Source organism: Melospiza melodia, chromosome 2, assembly GCF_035770615.1.
Source record: "Melospiza melodia melodia isolate bMelMel2 chromosome 2, bMelMel2.pri, whole genome shotgun sequence".
Lineage (NCBI taxonomy): Eukaryota > Metazoa > Chordata > Aves > Passeriformes > Passerellidae > Melospiza > Melospiza melodia.
Window position 1 is genome coordinate 132,378,347 of NC_086195.1, and position 20,612 is coordinate 132,398,958.

Sequence of the window (20,612 nt, forward strand, 5' to 3'; positions counted from 1 at the left end):
ACAGCAAGATAGCAGTCACAGGACACCTAAATCTTTCAGAGAAAAAGAATTTATTGCCTTCTTATCAGAAGAAACAAACTTCTTCCCACCTCGAAGGCACTGTTAGGATTCGGACGAAGAAGTTGACACTGACCAGACAGAATCCTGTGTTTGAATGGAATTTATGCATCATGTATGAGCTGTATGGATATGCAACAGGCTGTTGTTTTTAAGGGTTAATCCTCTATTAAAGTGTGTCCTTTTCCGGGCTCGTGCTGCCCAGAAAGAGGTACCCGGACCGTCCGTAACTCTTTGTCTCTATTGTCTCATATTGTCCTTATTCAAATTGTCCAAACTATTATTACTCTAATTGTATTACTATTTTTATAACCACTTTATTACTATTAAACTTTTAAAATTTTAAAAACAAGTGATTGGCATTTTTCACAAGTGCCACCGGTGCAGGCGCGCTCCGGGTGAGTCAGTCGCGACAGGAGCGCGCTCAGCATCAGTGCCAGTGGTGCAGCCGCGCTCCGGGTGAGTCAGTCGCGACAGGAGCGCGCTCAGCATCAGTGCCAGTGGTGCAGCCGCGCTCCGGGTGAGTCAGTCGCGACAGGAGCGCGCTCAGCATCAGTGCCAGTGGTGCAGCCGCGCTCCGCGTGAGTCACGCCGGGCAGCCCCAGTCGCGACAGGAGCCCCGCCCGCCCGCCGCCCGCGCGGCGCAGACCAACTGCTGCGGGGGGAGCGCGGCCTCTCTCCGCCGCCCTGCCCGCCCGGAGACTCGGGGACAACGGGAGCTCCTGGCTCATCGCGTTTCGCTGCCCAGCTCCGAGGCCACTCCAGCCGCCCGGGTGCGGCGGGGCGCGGTCCGAGCCCCCCGGTGTCCCCCCGTGCCGCCGGGCGGTGGTGCCGGCCCGAAGCGGCGGGCGGTGCCCGGCGCCGAGAGCGGCGGCGGCGGCGCGGGAGGGCGGACAAAGCGGAGCGCGGCCGGGGCGGGCGGCGGTGAGAGGGGATCGGGGCTGGCATTGGGGATCGGGGCTGGCATTGGGTGCCGGGGCTGGGATACGGGACCTGGGCTGGGATACGGGACCGGGGTAGGATTAGCGGTAGGGGTTAGGGCAGAGCCGGGGGTATCGCGGTACGGGCGGTGGAGGGGCGCCCGCGCCGCTGGTGCGCGGAGAGAGGGAGGGAGGGAGGAGTGGAGGGAGCGAAGGGGCAGCGCTGATGGAGCTGGTGATGGAGTTGCTGGGGATCAGGACGGGACGGGGCAGCCTTCGGGCGAGGGAAGGGGGAATCTCGGTCCGTGCGGCCTGGCCTCCGTTTCTCGGAAGGGAAACTTTGCCGGGACGCTCCCGCCCCGCTGCGGGCCCTCCCCTCGGCTGCGGGCCCTCCCCGGGTGGCCCCGCAGTGACCCCGCCGTGCCGTGTCCCCCTCCGCAGGGCACTATGAACGAGGAGCAGTTCGTGAGCATCGACTTGGACGATGACAACATCTGCAGCGTCTGCAAGCTGGGCACCGAGAAGGAAACGCTCTCCTTCTGCCACGTCTGTTTCGAGCTGAACATCGAAGGTGAGAGATTCCGTGGGAGCGGGAGCCTTGCTGGGCCGGCCCGGCCGGGGCTGAGCGCACAGACGGCTCCTCCAAAGCTTCCGCCGGTTTGGAAACGCCTGTCTGTAGATAAAGTTTGATATCAGTTTGTTTTCTAGCTCTAAAGGTGGGTGCTGCTCCTCCAGATGTGAAGATGAGCCCTCTCTTTCCAGAGCCTCTGGAATGCCCTGGTGTTTTTATTCCATCTCCTAGCATTAGACCGCTGATGTTGGACTTGGGGTCTGAATCATGTTCTGCCTTTATTTGCTCAATAATTAGAGGGGGTCTGTGTATAAAGCAAGCTTAAGTTGCAAATTTTATAGCATGATATTCAGGGTTTTTGGAAGCAGATCACTTTGCTTTCACTAGATCTGCTCAGGGGAATGGAATTATTGTTTTCATATTTTCTTTTTGAAATTATGAAACAAATTTCGAAATTCGTTTTCATGAAGTGTTGGTATGTGTAGTGTGATAAAACACGATTCATTAGCAAAGCTTCCTAAAGCCAGCAGATTGTAAAGTAGGAATTTTTGCCATCTTTTAAAACACTAATCTTGTAGAGCCATTTTGGTCTCCAGAATAGTATTTTCAAAATTTTAAACCAGTTTTGGTAAAGAATTTCCCCATCTTGTTGCTTTTCTTCATGCAAGAATGAGCAGTAGATTATTTTTGTCCCTTTTTAAGTCAAATTGCTTGTCTTGGGAGCAGCAAAATAACTTCTTCCCCTTACATAGAGTGATCTTTGCCAATTTTATGTAGATATGACTACCCAGAGTAATTTATGTTGCTGTGAGGCAACTGAATATGAGGATCTCAACAGTGTTATGTGATTAGTCCCATCATTTCTGTTCTCATTTCTTGATAACAGGTAGTAGACTTTTGTTGCTAGTAGAGGCAGTGTATTTCAATGTGAACACTACTCTGATACTTCAGAGGTAATTGGCATGTTTTTCCTTTTGTTTAGAAGAGACATGCCTGTGTACTTGTAGTTTTTGTTGAAACTCAAGAGCAGCTGTCTAACCTAAGTCAGTTTCTTTGAGTTTTCTTACTGCTTTGGAATGTTAGGTTTAGACTTCTCAATATGGAGAGAGGATGTTTCTCTCTGTAGGCTTTGAAAACATACCAGCACACTGAGAATTAAGTGCTTCCATTACACTGCTAATCTAGTTTTGTTTTGAAAGTGTTGAAAGTGATAGAACACATTAAAAATTGCTGGATGGTTTCTGTGCTCTGTTGTTTGAGATAAGCTGTGGATTTGTCAAAGCTGCTTGTTATGGCTGTGACTTTACAAAGTGATCATGTGTTTTAAGTGGAATAGGTTTGGGATTTTTTGCTCTAAATAGCCTTGGTGCTAGGAAAGACTTAATCTGTGGAAACCTTTACATAATCTTCTAAATTTCCAGTTAAGTTTAAAAGGAGGCTGCATGGAATAGAATAGTGATAAAAGCTTCCCTGAAGTTATAGGCCATTCTTTTATTTTGCATAATAAAAGTATACATATCTTTGATCATGTTAACATCAAAATGCCTCAATTTCTGATAGTCTCTCTTTTGTGTGCCACTTTGAAAAGATGTTCTGTTACTGCTCCTAGGGAGGAGAGGCTTAAAAGTGGCAGAGGATGTGTCAATGACTTTTTATATAGAGTCATTATAAGGCTTTTTAGCTGAACTACTGCATGAGTCTGCTCTTTACCATACCTCTGGTCACACTTTTCCTACTTTTGACCTATCTCTACATTCCTGTATTTTTTTGTGACAAAGTCTGATTTTTCTAAGTCTTTTTGCAGCCCTGGGTACAGCACGAACTGTAATTCACTAAAGCACAGTGTTTTATGCTGGATGTTTTCACACTGACCTCCTGGTTATGTTTTAATGGAGTTGAGATGCATTAAACCTTGTTGAACAGAATCAGCTGCAAGTTGCACCAACTCCTGTGGATGTGTTATCCCACACTTCCAAACGAGTGTCGATCTCGCTGGTCGTTTGTCTTTTTATGCAGCATCATATTTAAAACTGCCAGCAATTAAAACCCATACATAAATTAAATATTTCAGGAAGTGAAGTAGGCAATTCTAAAAAAGATACTCATGCAACAGCTAACTCAGGCTTGCTCATTTTTGGTGTGGAGCTGCTCCCTCGGAGAAGCAGGAAATAGCTGCTGTTGGAGAGCAGGCAGGCTATTAGTCACAGCTCAGCATCTTGCAGGATGCTTGAGTACTCCCACAGTTTGCAGCACCCTGTTAGCTTCCATGTGGTAAGTGCTGTCTGACTCAGTTGGAATGTGTGGCACCTCTTCCATCTTTCCTGACCATGCAGTCTGCACCAGCAGCTGGGTTGGGATAGAAAGGAGAATTGCAGATGGATGTGCAAGGACCAGCAGTGGGCTTGGCAATCCTGGGTGTGCAGTTGGACTCGGTGATCTTGAAGGTCTTTTCTGACCTAAATATCTGAGTCTGGGTATGAAATTCTGGAAGTAGGCTTTTTTCTTTTTTTAGCAGGGCATCATATTAACAAAACTGCTGAAGACAGTTCTGTTTCCCCTCATGCCAGCAGCATGTGACTGCTTAAACCTGGAGATGGCAAATCCATGTACTGGGAACTGATGCAACTGAACCCTCGAAACAGACTTTCTCAAATGTCTGTGAACAAAATACTACAGAAATATAATTTACTTAGCTGCACTTAATTACAGTGTAATCTGGTGGTGGTGAATCTCTGCAGCTCCTGGCATCTGTGAGTTCAGCAGCTGGACAGGTTTGCCTGTGTCTCGATGGTTGAGATTGGCTGATTGTTGTTGATTGGCTTGGGTCAGTTAGAAGAGGAATTAGAAATGGGGGATTGGAGACCATCCCCATCTCTAATAATGATTCAAGTCTGGATTAATATTATGACATGGCTCAGCCCTTACTTTCCTGACTTTGGAGTGTTTATTTGTAACCTTTATTATGTTTGGACGGTATCTTGGTAGTGTTACATAACTGGGGGGAAAATTGTGTTTCTTTTATAGTCCTTTATAGAGAATACTGCTATACAGAAAGCTTAATCTGTCTTCTGTCTTGATTAAATAACTGTTGAATTTCTATTTAAGGAAGTCAGTTAACTGTGCCATAAAACCTTTCATTTTTATCAGATATCAGGTCTCCATCATTATTTTTCTAATAATAGATTTTTAGTATTTTAGTGAAATAAACTGTGATTATGCTTTTTACTAAGTTGTGTTAATTCACAGAAGCTGCTGATTTGAGTGTAACTGGGAGATCAGCTGTGGTGTCTGTCCCAGAATTTATTCAGGAGGGATACATATGGATTATAGGATCTATTTCTCTGAAGGTGACTGAAAGAGTGATAGAAAGGGGAGAAGAAAAGAGATGCCCACATATTCCAAACGTGGGCATTGGAATAACCAAAGCCAACATGCAGGTTTAAACTTAACCCTGTTAAATGTCATCTATCTTTCTTGAGCAAGGAAAGAGCAACATGCTCAGCAGAGTTTAGTGGTTCTGGTGTTCAGCCTAGAAGGGGTGAGAGCAGTGTTGTCTCTGCAAAGGGCAGTATTTTTTTCCAGTTGTACTGGCTCATCCAGCTCACTCAGTTTGAGGATTCACACTCAGGGAAGCTGAGTGTACTAAGCTGCACCTGAATACTTCTGTTGCCAAACTGGCTTTTGTGTCTGAAGGTTCACAGTCAGATGATACAACAGAATATTAATGTGCTTCTTAAGGTTTAAAATATGCAAAGCACTTACATGTGAAATACTAAGCATTTTGAAAAATGAAGCTGATTGTGGGCAGTGTTTTTAAAGTTGTACATGGGGTTTAGAATATCCTGGTGGGCAGGATCTGCTGGGCTTCAATGTTGGGCTTTGTTTGCCTTGTACAGATGAAGGGAGTATCAGAGAGGGTGCATTGTTTGCTTTTCTGAGTGGGTGTCACAGTAGTAATCAGTGGATTGAAACAGGAAATGTTTTAAATTCATCTGTGACTGGTTTGCATAAGCCAGGAAATCACGTGTTGTGTGTTAGTGGAAACAAAGTTCTTCTTTTTAATTTCATTAGCATATGAGAAAATACTGAACTCTGCTAGCAGAGATACAGTACTAACAAATCTGCAGTGATACCAAGGATGGGGAGAAATGCATGAAAACTGAAAAATACATGCTTGTGTATGTATAAAAACTGTCTGTAAATGTATACATCAACAAAACAAAATCCTCTGCCTGAATATGGTGTTTTGAAACTCTGGTTGTAGCATTTCCAAGTTGTGGATGCTCCCATCCCTAGAAGTGTTTTTAGGACAGGTGAGATGGAGCTCTGAGCACCCTGCTCTAGTGGAAGGTGTTGCAGTGAGATGATCTTTAGGGTTCCTTCCAGCCCGAGCCAGTCTGTGGCTCTGTGTGATTGTGTATCCCCTGTCTCACCCCTCACTCAGCAGCAGCCAGAGGCTCCTGCCTGTGGGGCTGCTTAGAGGTGTTCAGGTGTCTTCCCATGGGAGGGCATTGCACAAGGCAGCTGTGTCCTGGGATCCTCTGGACACCTGTGGAAATTCCAGCTTCAAGATATTCAACATCAAACTTAGAAGTCTATCACAATTATGACTTACCTTTACATTACTTTACATAGTGTATCTGGCTTTAATTGGGTTTATGCTGGTATTTCTTAATGAAGAATTATTTAAAAACCTGCATTTCCTCACATTCAAGAGTTGTAATGGAGGCAAATCGTAATAGAAGTGGAAAATGTGATTGTTTGAGATGATTTTTTACTCTTTTGCTTGTCCAGTGCTGCTAGCAACAATAATATCTTGGAGAGTGCTGGCTGACAAGCAGACTGACTCACTTCCATTTCTGTTTAGAGCTGAGCAGCTGAATAGCAAATGACAGCTCCCATCCCAGGTCCTGTAATATAAGAGACAGTGAAAGTACTGGGCATCCATTCCCCTGATTTATGTTGAGGTAGTTAGGTTTCCATGGTCCTTTAAAGTGCTGGTAGACTCAGCTTTGAGGCAATTTCAGCATCAGGTTAGTGCATCTGAGTCTCCAGTTTGAGACAAGGATGTTATAAATAAATCTGTCTTGCCACACAGCTTTTTTCCTGTTAAGGTCTATAAAATCTTGTATAATTTTCTCATTCTGTGTTCATTAAAAAAAAAAAAAAAAAAAAAGGAGGGGGTGGGTTTAGTTGTTGCAAACGTTACTGTAAGCATTTGAATTTCAGGGTTTTTTCTCCTTTTTACACCCTACAGAAGAATATCTCACTGAACTAAAATGTGTTGTAAGGTATAGTTGAAACAAGTGGAAATCACTGATTTAATTCTGTTCCAGAATATTACACATCCCTATTTTTTCAGTGTTAATGAAATGATAAACAGTAAAATAGATTATTCTGGCAATAAAAGATAAAAATTTCCATCGTTGCTCTTTAAACTAGACAGATGAGAACTTGTTTCAAGGTAGCATTTGCAGGCCAGGGGTATGACTCATTTCTGCAAAGTTGAATGGACATGTGAAATTAGCTGCAGTTTACACTGAAGCTCTTAACTACAAATTCAAGTCAGAGCATGATTGGAGATGCTCTTCTTACTCTGAATGCTGTACAAGTACCACTGAGTAATGCTAAGATGTGGAGCTGGTTCAATAAAAGCATTTTTGCATTCTTCATGTGCAGATTTGGGAGGTTTGTCCATGCCAACAAGATAATTGAGTATTTATGTTACCTGGCATCATCCAGACTGCAGAAATACCAGTTTATGATTTCTACTCTCTTCTAGGTCTATTTAACTGTTTATTCTTGCAAACTATGTGATATAATATTTTCAGTAGTGAAATTTTCGCCAGTCATTGCTTTGTTTAATACAAATTCTTCTTAGTAAAGTAGTTTATAAGGAACATGATTTTTGAAAATATATTTAAGGGGCCAGCTGGATTTCTGTTCTGTCTGATATCTTTGCTCTGTGCTAAAATACAAATGAGCTGATAGGAATGAAGTGGGAGGTGATTTGTGTGCACACTTGATGTATGGAAAGTACTGGCATTATCATATGAAAGCGAGGAGAGAACTTTAATTTATGAACAAGATAATATCTAGTATTTGCAAAGTGTCTGGTTTTAGAAGTTAATGAATGGCACTGGCATCTTCCTTCTAGCCAGTCTAATAAATCATAAGATTTAACTCTCAAATGAGATTGCATGTAAACCCTTAAAAATAGCAGTTGGCTTTACATCTTGTCAAGCAGATGTACTGGAGATGCACATCTCTAATGATCCTGCTTTTCAGTGTTGGCAGAATTGTACAGCTGAAGAGTATCAGGTTTTTGTCATTTAGACATGTGGATAACTTGTTGTCTTAGGTTATCATGGGCTGCTTCTGTCTCATGCATTTTGAGCAGGTCTTGGGATCTGCTTTTCTGGGAGCCCCCCTCTTTCGGCACCCTTGGTAAGCAGCAGTGGCTTAAAATAAACAGGCATGAGCATTGAGTGTCTTGTGAAGCCTTTGTGTCTGCACACAAGGTAAACCACACTGGGGCTCATCTGACCTTTGTGCTCCCAGGGGACACTCACACATGTCCAGGAGCTGTTGCATGAGCTGGCTGAACATCCCTGTGTACAGAGTGCTGCTGAGGGGAGCAGCAGCTGGAACATCTGGGAGCACACAGTGAGGACCAGGGCTCTGAAAGTGAGCAGCCACAGGCAAGGGTTCTTGCTTACTCTAGGGGGAAAGGAGAAGGGCAGAGGTGTCTGTCACAAATCTCTTTGTAGTTCAGTGTTTCAGATGAGGTGAATTTTGCCTGACAAGCATTTCTTCACTGCCTGTGAAGGAATTACCTGTTACCTGTTAGGTCTCCACAGCCAACTCAAACTGGAGGCAGAAGAGATGCTCAGGTATAAATCTTACCCATAAGTATTTGTAAATTCTTGAAGGAGGCTTTAAGTAACTAATGGCATACTACAAACTTTTCATTGACTAATCATGTGTCTACAAATATTCCTGTTAATTTTAGTTCATCTTAGATTCAGGGAGGATTTTCTACTTCAGCTGCTATTCACCATTGCAAAAAATAAATTAGTTTACAGCAGCACATTAGAAAATGCTAAGAGGGGAATGTAAGCTTATTTCCAACTGATGGATCTGAAAGACCAAATAAGTTTGGTTGTTATTTTGTTGGTTTTTTTTAAGAGAATAGCAGACAAATGAAAAAAAACTCACTGTTGAAGATAAGCAGGCTAATGATCACTGATTTATTTATTCTATGGAAACATTTGTGAAGGGATATGGAATAATCTTGTTATTCAAGAACATTCCTTTTGAATTGGACTTGTTGATTAGTAATATAATCTCCAAATAGGACAACTCTGCTAGCCAGCTTTATATAAACAAACATTTCACTTGCCCTTATGAGCAATGATTTCACTTTTAGTTCTGTCTTTATAATGAAGAAGGTTCTCAGTGAATCAGTTGCAAAGGCAGAAATTGTCTTTGTAGGTTTCTTACCCTCAAAAGAGCCAGAAAGCAAAAAACTTTAATTAATGATCAAAACTCATTTACTTTCAAGTACAAATGCCTTGAAATGGGGTAGAATTTGTTGAGTAGTGATTGCTCACCTGGTTATCTTGTAAATATTCTCCCTCCTCAGCTTCTTTACAGTTAGGAATAAATAGAAGTTAAAAAATATATGTATTAAACTGCCTGATTGCTAGTCATGCATTTACAGAATTACCTTGTAGGAGTGGATTAGGAGTCATGTTGACTGGCTGCCTTGCATGGCTTATAAATTAAAAGCCAGGGTTTGGGTTGAGGTTTTTTTTTTCCCTAAGCATTAGGCACTTATGGAGGAAGTCCTGTTCTTCAAGTCAGTATGCAAAGATATTGTTGAGTGAAGTGATATGTTCATATTTCATCTAGGACACATGAGGTACTAGAATCAGAAACAAACAATGGATTGTAAGCAGTTGTGCTGTTTTATGATTTGTCTGGAGGTTTGGCATCAGCCTGTGAATCATGTGCACTTGAGGAATGATCTCTGGCATGAGCTTGTTTCCTAATAGCATCTGCTCTGTCTTAAGTTTGTTAGATATGATCTTCTAGATATTAGTGAATTCTGTGGGATTTTTTTTTTTTTGCCCTGCAAATTAAACTTTTCTTCTCTGCATGGTTGGTGGGTGGGGTATTTTTGTCGCTTTTTGAGGGTTTTTTTCCTTCTCTGAAAAAGTAAACATGAAAATTAGAGTGTACTTGGACATAGTCTGCAGTCTTGTTCTTGGAAAGTAAGACAAGGAGCAAATATACATACCTGCAAGTGGGGGAGTGGGGAGGGGAAGTTGATGGTTTCATGATTGCAGATTTGAAGAACCAGACAAAAAGTAGCAAAGATTGAGGCTGATATTGGCAAACAGAAATGCGGAGACAGAACTGAAACCCTGTGAAAGTCCCCGAAACTCACAATAGCTGTTTATCAAAATTACAGTGTTGCTTCTTGTTTTGTACAGAAGTCTTGTCATGCTTTATTAATCTGTTTTGAATAAAGCAATAAAACTGAATGATTTTTATATATATCACTCTGTCCATGCCAGCTCACCAGATTGTAGCTTTTTCTGCAGTTATGATGAAGGGAAAAATATGAAGTAGCCTGAGTGGAGCATGAAATCTTCCCAAAAAGAAGGGGACATCTTTTCTGCCTCATGAGGCTGATGGTATTGCCCACAACAGAAGGATTTGTTGCAGAGAACCATCCCCTAACTTGCCGTGATTCTGGTGTGTGGTTGTTAGTTTGTGCTGGCACTGCAGCTGCTGTCCCTGCTCAGCTCTTCCAGAAGGTTGTGGCTGATGTTCTCTGCATGGGAAAGGACTAATTGTCACCTTAGGACAAAAGAGAGGTGGATGGTTGTTTTAGTTTTGTGTGTGATTGTCACAGTAAAAATCCAAACCAGTTCTGTGAAAGCTGAAGCAGGTCTGTTAGCAGTTCTCTGCAAAACTGGTTTGGATTTGCACATTTTCAGTTCCTTACTTTATTCAAGATTCCTTAGATAGGACCCCTTTGAGGGTTTTGTGGTGGAATAAGAGAAGGGGTAGGATGTAAATTCTGTGTAGTGGAAGGGTTTTGCAATAGCCTGCCCTGTGCTCAGAAAGAGGGACATTATGGCATATAAATAGCAAAGCTTAAAATCTTGAAGTAGCTTTTTATTTCTTCTGTAATAATTGCTCATTTCAGGCACTCTATTACTGAGTTCAGATAAAACAGATCTCTTTGAGCAGCGTGCCTTTAGAATGGGGAAGTTAGCAATGTTCAGAACTCTTAAAAGATAAATTCATCAGAAGGAAATACTTGAATAACCTTGAGCTTAAGACTTGGACATAATTCATTTGGGGCTTCATGAGGTCATGCTGCACTTGTTCTTTCTTTGTGTAACAATTTATGTGCTGGCTATTTTGTGTGGTCTTATGCTCCTCTCCTACTGGACAAGTAACATTAATTCTCATTGAAATAATGAAGCAGCCTCAAAGGAATTTCTTTTTATAAATTATACCATCAGTATTCTGTCATTTATTGTGCAGATGTGTTTGTTAAGTGGGTTCCTGAGCATTATTGTGTGGAAAATTGTGCAAAGCATGTTTTTCAGCCCATTGATTATTTTCTATAAGTAAAAGAAAGCACTATGAGCAGCAGCAAAGTAGAATATTGAAGAATCACTTGGGTAAAGCAAGTAACATTCAACAAATCACTCTAGTTTTCTAGGGTTTGTAGTGCTGTGAATATATTTGCCTTATAATTTCACTTGACAGTGTTTGCTTTCCCTTGATGGCTTAAAGACTTAAGGTTTCCATCATGCTACTTGAGTTAAGCAGGCTTGCTTTATTTAAATGGTGCTGATAAGCCATGAAAACAAGTGACTTGTCTTTCTTGTTTTTAATAGAAATGTTTGATGGGGTTTTTTAAGTCTCCATAAAGAGGTAAAATAGCATTGCAAGTAGGCAGCAGATTATGCAAAGTTTAAGAAAAGTTATTTGTTTGCTGAAAGTGGTTGATAAGTATTTTGAGATGTGGAGAATCTTGACTGCCCACTGAAAGGAGGAATAAAGTGCCCCCTTACTCTTACCTCTGGAGTAAAGAGTGTATCTGAGTTTTGTTTCTTCTAATAGTTACCTCATGAGCAGAAGGAACATGTGTTTTCATGATTTTACCTTTTCCTCTGCTCCTAAGAACAAAATTAATTCCACTGCTGTTTTCTTTTATTTTCCAGTTTTTTAGATATTTTTGCCCCATAAATTGTGTGCGCTCTCAGGAACTCAGCCAGAAAATAATGCACTTAAATTTCAGTGCTGCCCAAAGAGTGGAAAATCAACAATTTGTGATGGCTACTCTAGATGTTTGAACTCCCCAACTTCAAACAGCAGATACCAGCAAGTGAGATAATCAAAATGAAGTGCTTGGGTTTGTTTTCAGTTTCATGTTAAAAATTTTACCTTTTCAGGTTAATTTTGAGAGTACGGTGCGATTTTGTGAGATTCAGTAACTTAACAAAAACATTGTATCATTTGTTAATTGCATGGGTGGAGAGATTACAATTTACCACAAGAATTTAAGAGGGTAAATCAACTGGAACTGAGACTTGTTGTAACATGTGGCTTTGTTCTGACTGTCTGTAAATGTCTCTGTTATCAGATTTTGTTACCTGTTGTATTTCATGGGTTTTCTTATATTTTAGTCACTTTTAATAGCTAAAATATAGGATTGCTGCAGGTTGGTTCATGTTGTCTAGATTCAGAGATCCAGTTACATTGTTTGTTGTTTTAAGTACTTCAAAATACTACTTTTAAATTAAGCACTTTCAACCTATGGTTCACAGGTATGTTATTGTTATTTGCAGTGACAAACTTGTTTGACAGAATTGGTTTTCATTGTATTGAGACCCTTCCAAATAATATATGGGGTACTGAGATAAATGACAAACTGTTTATTATTCTGGACTTGGATTCTGAATCTACTGTGTATGTGAAGAAAAAATAAATATCCACTGAAGTAGCAGAAAGTAATTTTGTAGTGGGGCACTATTAACTTTCTGGAATAGTCATTTCTCATACCATCTGTGTTCACTCACCAAGTGCAGATCCTCACAGATTGTGTTCCTTTTTAACCTGTCAATCACTAGCTGTTACTTAGAGGTTTGAGTTACCTGCTGTAGCTATTTGAACAGTCTTTGAGGGAGGATGAGCAGAGAGGAGAATAAACATCCATCTTGTGTGATGTCATGGTTTAACCCCAGTGGGATGGGGAGACAATTTCAGCTTGTGGGCTGAGACAAAGACAGTTTTAAAGGGAGAGCAAAAGCTGCCTGCACAAGCAAAGCAAAATAAGGAATTCATTCACTGTTTCCCATGGTTGTGCAGGTGTTCAGCCATCCCCAGGAGAGCAGGGCTCTGTCATGCACAACGGTGACTTGGGATGACAAATGCCATCACTCCAAACATTCCTCCCTTCCACCTTGTTCCCCAGCTTTATACACTGAGCATGATGCCATCTGGTGTGGGATATCCCTTGGGGCAGTTGGGATCAGCTGTTCCACCTGTGTCCTTCCCCAGCTCCTTGCATGCCCCCAGCCTCTGTCAGGGTGGTGAGAGAGGCAGAAAGGGCCTTGACTGTGTAAGCCCTGCTTAGTGATAATGAAAACACTGCAGTGCAAACCCAAAACACAGCCCCATATTACCCTGAGGTAAAAATTAACTCTATCCTAGCCAAAACCAACATACCTCAAATGAATTTCAGGACAGTTTAATGTTGGCAAGCATTGACAGTGTTGGACCTTGCTTCCCTAGCTAGGCTGCAGGCCTGTACCAGTGCAAAATAATAAACTATTATTATAGTTTATATAGTTTATATATAAACTATTATTATAGTTTATATATTATGAGATCTGACTTATGTTTGACCACTTGAATGAGACAAGCCTGCACCCTGCAGTATTTGAGCAGATGGCTCATAACATTATGCATAAAGATGAGAGCTTTGTATGAGTGCTGTCAGACTGCTCTTCAGGATCATTCTATAGAACTTGCTGGAACACAGTTGGGTTTATTTTACCTCTGCAGCTTATACACTTGTGTGTAGGGGGGATGCAGCGTGTGTGGAGTTGTCAGTTTGCTTCATCTCTGTCACCAAGCAAGAGGCACACGCTGAAGTCCTGCTCCAGAGATTGTGGTGTGCAGAACACTTTGTGTAACAAGGACTCGAGTCTGAGGGAAACTTCACAAATTTTGGACTGTGATGTACCCTTGTTTGCTTCCGTGATAAGACTGATCACTAAAGTTTTTGTTTTCTTGGTTGCCTGTGTGTTAAGATATTAAAAAATTATCAGTAAGTGAACTTCTTTCTGTTGTGTCTTTACAGGAGTTCCAAAGTCAGACCTTCTACATACAAGATCTTTAAGGGGGCACAGAGACTGCTTTGAAAAATTCCACTTAATAGCAAATCAGGACTGTCCACGATCAAAGCTCTCTAGAAGTCCTTATGCAGAAGTAAAAAATATTTTGAGCAAAAAAATTAACTGGATCATACAATATGCACAAAACAAGGATTTAGACTCTGATTCTGAAAGCTCAAAACCATCCCAACACCAGCTTTTTAGCTTCAGACATCAGACTGATAGAAAGTTACTCCCACAGTTTGAGTCCCCAGTACCTAGATACTCTGCAAAATGGATAGATGGGAAATCTGGAGGCATCTCAAGCTGCTCACAGACTCTGCTGGAACCAAGAGAATCCACAGATTTCAGACTCGGTGCTACCTTCTGCTGCAGCAGCGTTTTGTGGCCCAACCGCAGCCAGGTCCAGAAAGCTGAAAAAGCTGAAGGGGATTCACTTGCCAGTGTTCATAGGAGACATCCTCAGCACAGCAGGGAGGAACGTGAGTATGCATCCATTTACACACAGCCCAGCAAGCAAGGGCTTTCTTTCAATACCTGTTGACCACTTCATGTCTCCACAGAGCATTAATTCTCAGCCTGAAGTCCAGCATGTAAAAATTATGGTGAAAAAAGAGCTACCTGGCTGAGCAAATAGGGTGGTTTGACTGGTGGGTTTTTTTTTTTATTTTATTTTGTTTATTTTATTATTTTATTTTATTTTACTTTATTTTACTTTATTTTTATTTTATTTTTATTTTATTTTACTCTTAGCTGTAGCCCAGTGTGACACAGGACATGTCTAATGTATGCAGAACATTTAATTTCCATATGTCATTCCTGGGAGTTGCACAGCCCTGCCTGTGGAGGTGGAGGTTACTCAGCTCCTGCAAATCTCTCTCTTATTGAACTTGCACAGTGCCCTGAATTCCATTTCACAGAGGCCTGCCCTAAACAGCAGGGGAAATTAGAGGTCATGTAGCAGAACAAACTTGTGAAATAACAGCAGACTTTCCAGTGCATTTTAGTGGATTTGTTTTTGTCTTGTATTTTTTGAGCTTAAGAAACTGGGAAGGCTCTTTTGCCACCATGTCCTCTTAAAGGCTGTAGCAGAAGACCTGAACTATGTTTTGATGACCGTGGTGATGGTGAAAATAACAGAAAATGAGTGTCCCTAATTCTTTCCTAGGAGAAATCTTTAGAAAAAGCTAGGATATTTTAGTGTCTCTGAAATCAGGGTGCATGAAATGTGTTAGGAATAGATTCCTAGAGGTATGTGCTGTTACCATCCTGCTTTTTAGGCAGTGCTTGGTCCTGAACTGGTGAATGTCCGCTCTTACATTTGGAGATGAGGAAAGTGATTGGAGAGGGTTTCTGAATTTCAAAAGACCTGAGAAAGAAAACAAAAGCACTGATAAAATATTCCAGGGAAAAACAGGTGACGAAAAACAAGCTAATAATGAAATCAGAATGTCAGAAGAGTCAGAGAAAGAGGTACTGTAAAAAGTTGGAATTGGCTTATTTAGCCTCCCTTTTCTTTTTTGACAAACTGACAACTCTGTCCTTGCAAAGCTGAGTCATTTCTCATTCTTTATGAAAGGATTTTACTTAACTGCTGCATGATGTGTCATGTTGCATTTGTAGTGAATTAGTAGCCTTAAAGCCATAAATCAAAACAGATACACTGGGCTGTTTGACCACCTGTCCACTGGAGTCGTAAATTGGCATTACATAAATCAGGACAGCATATAACAGGGGAATTATGGAAGCTTGACCTGGTTTATGGGGTTGTCTAATTGAAGTTAGTGACTGGGAATTTATCCCCAGTCTTTGATTTCAGGATGGGAATCTAAATCTGCATTGAGCACAATAACAGGTTTTTTCTTCTGACTACACAATGCAGCTTTGAGGCATTTTTGCTTGTATTTTGCAGTATTTACCTTTAAAAGACATTCATTTAGAGGCTGTATGATTAAGTTTGTCTGTTAGATGTAAACTTAGACTGCCAGAATTCGGTACCTTCTTACTGCAATACTTTCAGTCTTAACAACATAGCTGTCTACTGAAAAACAGTATTAATGGAAATATAAATAGCTTGGCCAGTATTTTTTCAGAGTTTGCCTCAGCTGTGGATAGAATAATATTTTACCATTTAAATTCAGTGCTCTGTTCCTTCTCCCTTTCCCTTCTGTATCAGAATAATGCGCCATGAAACAGTCCTGTCCCAAAACACTCACATGAAACATGTGAACCAGTGTTTCATTCACATGAAACATGTGAACAAGTCTGTCTGCCCGATGACAAAATGTTAGTGAAAATACTGAAGAAAGGGGGAATTAGCATCCTATCACTGGGTATAAAAAGGGGGGAAATCTTGAAATTTTAAGCTCTTAATTACTATATTAAATTTAGTCAGGGTTTTTATGGTGCTTGAAGAGTGGTAAAGTGTGAGAAGGGACTTTTCAGGTTTATTGATAGCTGAAGGTAGGCAGGAGCACCATTTTACCTGACTGATGGAGGAGAAAGGTGAATCTGTTTTATTCTTAGCTGGGATTATGTCTTGAGTACCAAGTCTTAGCTATTGCCAGCTTCTTTGGCTTGGCAGTACTGTCAGCAGTTTAACATCCCACAACTGCCAGCTCTGAGAAAGTTTGAAAGGGAAGGCTTAGGATAATCAAATAATCCAGTGGGTAGCTAAAACCCATCTTTTTCAGAATTCAGGACTTTAAATTTGCCATGTAGAAACCTTTTGCACAGAGAAATCTCTGGAAAAAAGCTACAGCATCATTTTTTCTCTCCAGTATGCAATGAGAGCTTTGCTAAGCTGCAGCAGAAAGAGCTTTGCTGAAGTTTAAAAGCAGTATTTTGGAATTGCAAGGTCTTAAAGCTTGTGCCAGTGGCCAGTGCCCCCTGTGGTGCTCAGATTGTCACTTTTCACCGTGGTGACAAGGGCATCTCAGCAGCAGCCATGGCACCATGTGTGCCCACTGCAGGGTTCAGGGAACCCTAGGAAGCAGACCAGTGATTCCCTGCTGCTGATCAAGGGCACTGAAGAACACTTCCACAGTTCCCTCCTCTGTGTGTTTTCTGTGAAGGTGATCAATGCACACAACCTGAAATACAAAAGGGTTTTTGAATGACACAGAGGATCTTATAGTTCTCACCAGGAGCACAGAAGGAAACCTATTTTTATATGCTGGTCTTCATATCAAGGCAGGATTGTCCTTCATCATTTGTCACTGAGATACTCAGTGGAAACTGTGCAAGTTATTCCTGTGTGCATAAAGCACAAACCTTGATGACCAAAACAGGGAGCCACATGCTGAAAATTCTGTCAGGAAGCTGCTTCTTGCAGGCTGGGAAACATAGCAGGAATTAGCTCAGAATTGTCCCCTTTTAATTGTCCACAATTAAACAGATGTGCTTTCGTGGGTTACACTGGGGAAGTCATGTTTTGCAGTCAGAGGAGCAGGGTATAGTATTTAAAAGTGCCAAGTATAATATCTAAATGTGCCAAGCAGTTCTGACTCTGGATGCTACTCTTTTCAGGGCTTGATTTTCCACCTTTTTAACATTGAAGAGAGGGTTTTCTAATGGAGTAAGTAAATCCTTGTCTGTGTCAACATTAAAGAGAGATTTTTCAAATTTTCCCCAAATCACTGATAAGTACTGTTGTGCCTGATTTACTGCCATGCATCTGTTGATTATTAGGATGCAAATAGGAGAAATCTTGAGAAAATAGGAGTCTGCTTAGGGATGCTTGTGTGACTTTGGTAGTAGTAATAACAGATTTTTTTGTTGCAGTGACTACAATGACTCTAGGAGAGTTAAAGCAACTTAATGAAAAACTGCTCAAGCAAATCCAGGGTGAGAATTTTTCAATACTCTTTGTTTTGGGTTTGTGGTGCTTTGTCATAAAAAAGGTCTGGTTTTAAAAAAGAAATTTTGATTGCATTTCTGTCAGTTACATTTTAATGGATGTCTCTTGTTTTGCATGGAAATGTGTGATAGAGATTTCATTATGTAATCTGCTTTGGTGCTGCACATTGGCACAGTATTCTCTTTAAGAATTTGACTAGAACCATAGAATTGTTAAGGTTGAAAATGACCCTTAAGATCATCAAGTGCAGCCATTAACCCAGCACTGCTAAGTGCCCCCAAAACCAAGTGGTTCCTAAATGCCACATCTCCATGTCTGTTAAATCCCTCCAGGGATGGTGACTCCACCACTTCCTGGGCAGCCTGTTTCAGTGCATGAAGAAATGTTTCCTGATACCCAATCTAACTTTGCGGGGTGCAAACTAAACCATTTCCTCTCATCCTGTCACTCGTTACCTGGGAGAAGAGCCCTATCCCACCTGGCTGCATCCTGGTCAGGCAGTTGTAGAGAATGATAATGTCCCCCCTTGAGCCTCCTTTACCCCAGGCTGAGCCCCTCAGCTCTGTGACAGTGTTCACAGGGGTTTTTCAATGAGGGAAGAGATGAGGATCTGACTCCATGTTTCACAAGGCTTGATTTATTATTTTATGATATATATTACATTAAAACTATACTATAAGAATAGAAGAAAGGACTTCTTTAGAAGGCTAGCTAAGAATAAAATAAGAAGGAATGATAACAAAGGCTTGTGGCTCGGCTCTCCATCTGAGCCAGCTGACTGTGATTGGCCATTAATTACAAACATCCAACATGGGCCAATCACAGATGCACCTGTTGCATTCCACAGCAGCAGATAATCAATGTTTGCATTTTGTTCCTGAGGCCTGTCAGCTTCTCAGGAGGAAAAATCCAAAGGAAAGGATTTTTCATGAAAGATGTCTGCGACAATCCACCTTGGCTCAGGTTGTCTATGACTAGAAACAAAGTGATGCTGTTCAGTTTGCCGTGCATACAAAGCTGTGCTGGAACTAGGAAAAGCAGAGCTCCTGTGCATGATCCCACTTAAATAAATGTCTGTGCCTCTTCCCTGTCACAGACATCTTTTATGGAAAATCCTTTCCTTAGGATTTTTCCTCCTGAGAAGCTGAGGGGCCTCAGGAACAAAATGTAAACAATGGTTATCTGCTGCTATGGAATGCAACAGGTGCATCTGTGATTGGTCTCATGGAGTTGTTTCTAATTAATGGCCAATCACTGTCAGCTGGCTTAGACTCTCTGTCCAAGGCAGAAGCTTTTGTTATCATTCTTTGCTATTCTATTCTTAGCTAGCCCTCTGATGAAACCTTTTCTTCTATTCTTTTAGTATCATTTTAATGTAATATATATCATAAAATAATAAATCAAGCCTTCTGAAACATGGAGTCAGATCCTCGTCTCTTCCCCAATCCGAAAACCCCTGTGAACACCGTCACGCATCCCCAGTGGTGTTTGTCACTGCCTTCTGAGGCTGTGTGAGTGCAGGGCCCCAGTGCACTGACCCCGTGCTGTTGTTGCAGATGTGTTTGAGGAGCTGGCCCAGCAGGTGCAGGAGAAGGACTCGCTGGCCTCGGAGCTCAACGTGCGCCACATCGCCATCGAGCAGCTGCTCAAGAACTGCTCCAAGCTGCCCTGCCTGCAGATGGGGAGAGCAGGCACCAAATCCAACGTCCCCATATAAAGGGAAACAACTTCATCCCCCCTAGAGCAAACTGTCCCTAACAGCATTGATAACCTTTAAGTACAGCTGCACCCATATTTAGAAGCTTTTGAGAAAACTTGGGCAGCTTTCTCTTTGTATTCATAATCCGTGGGAAGTCTTATTCCACTTTGGGTTTAACAAAAAGGGCAAATATTTTGGGTATTAAAATCTGCTGTAATAAGGTTTATTCACATTTGGGGATTATTATTTTTTCCCATAACTACGCATGAGCCTTGAAATGAATTCTGTGTTTTGTTTATAATAAAATTGTTTCTAGCAAAGAATGACCTGAAGCCTGTAAACCTGCCTCCTTCATACAGAGGACAAGATAAAAATTTTAATTTGATCAGGTCTGATCCTGTTACATCCAAGAGAGCTTTAAGGGGAGAACAGTATTAATGAAACTCATGTTTTCTTATTTATTATGAGCAATATTTTATTATTGAAATTTTATACTAAATAAATATCACTATTTTAGGTACTTTTCCAGATCTCTTTATAAAATGTCTGAGTTACTCTGTGTAACGTTTATGCCTTGTGTATGATTGTTTATCCTTTTTCAGGTCTGTATCTTTCATGATACAATTTTAAAAGGTATTGTTTCCCAAAGAGATGAATTTCACATGTTGAAGAAAAAACTAGTGGTGTATCAATTATTTTTATCAGCTTTATAACTGAAGAATTTGGTTCATGAGATGTTTAAAAAAGCACAGCATTTGCTTTAAATTAAAAAAAGAATCCATACTTTGGTTTTAATGCATAGAAGTTGTTTTATATGTGTGAAATTTTCAATGCTGAAAAATTACTTTGACAAAACTCAATAAATTTGTAATACTACACTGCCTTGTTATGATTTATTTATGAAGTTGGATCAGACTGATAAAGTGTTTTAATTCTGAAATGCAAGTAGTAATGATACATAATAAATCAGAACAGCCTTTTGTATTTTTTAAACTTATGTCTGTCTACCATGACAAGAAATCTTAGTCTCTGCCAAAAATACTGCAGGGCTGCATTTGAGTAGCTGAAAGTTGCTGAG

At 41.1% G+C, this 20,612-nt stretch overlaps 1 protein-coding gene across 1 annotated transcript; it reads left to right on the forward strand.

Annotated features, from left to right (window-relative positions):
- Positions 1-920: 920 nt before the first annotated feature.
- Positions 921-20,410, forward strand: C2H21orf91 (chromosome 2 C21orf91 homolog). Its single transcript, XM_063150028.1, has 5 exons — positions 921-981; positions 1,419-1,548; positions 13,943-14,458; positions 17,760-17,822; positions 19,392-20,410. The coding sequence occupies exons 2-5, from the start codon at positions 1,425-1,427 to the stop codon at positions 19,550-19,552; spliced, it is 864 nt and encodes a 287-aa protein (XP_063006098.1). The 5' UTR covers positions 921-981; positions 1,419-1,424; the 3' UTR covers positions 19,553-20,410.
- Positions 20,411-20,612: the final 202 nt, after the last annotated feature.

What these genes read in the sequence shown, in the direction of transcription:
- C2H21orf91 (XM_063150028.1), top strand. Translation starts at nt 1,425, where the DNA reads ATGAACGAGGAGCAGTTCGTGAGCATCGACTTGGACGATGACAACATC. An exon ending in TTTCGAGCTGAACATCGAAG is followed by an intron (nt 1,549 to 13,942) that starts GTGAGAGATTCC and finishes GTGTCTTTACAG; the next exon opens with GAGTTCCAAAGTCAGACCTT. An exon ending in TCAGCACAGCAGGGAGGAAC is followed by an intron (nt 14,459 to 17,759) that starts GTGAGTATGCAT and finishes TTTTTGTTGCAG; the next exon opens with TGACTACAATGACTCTAGGA.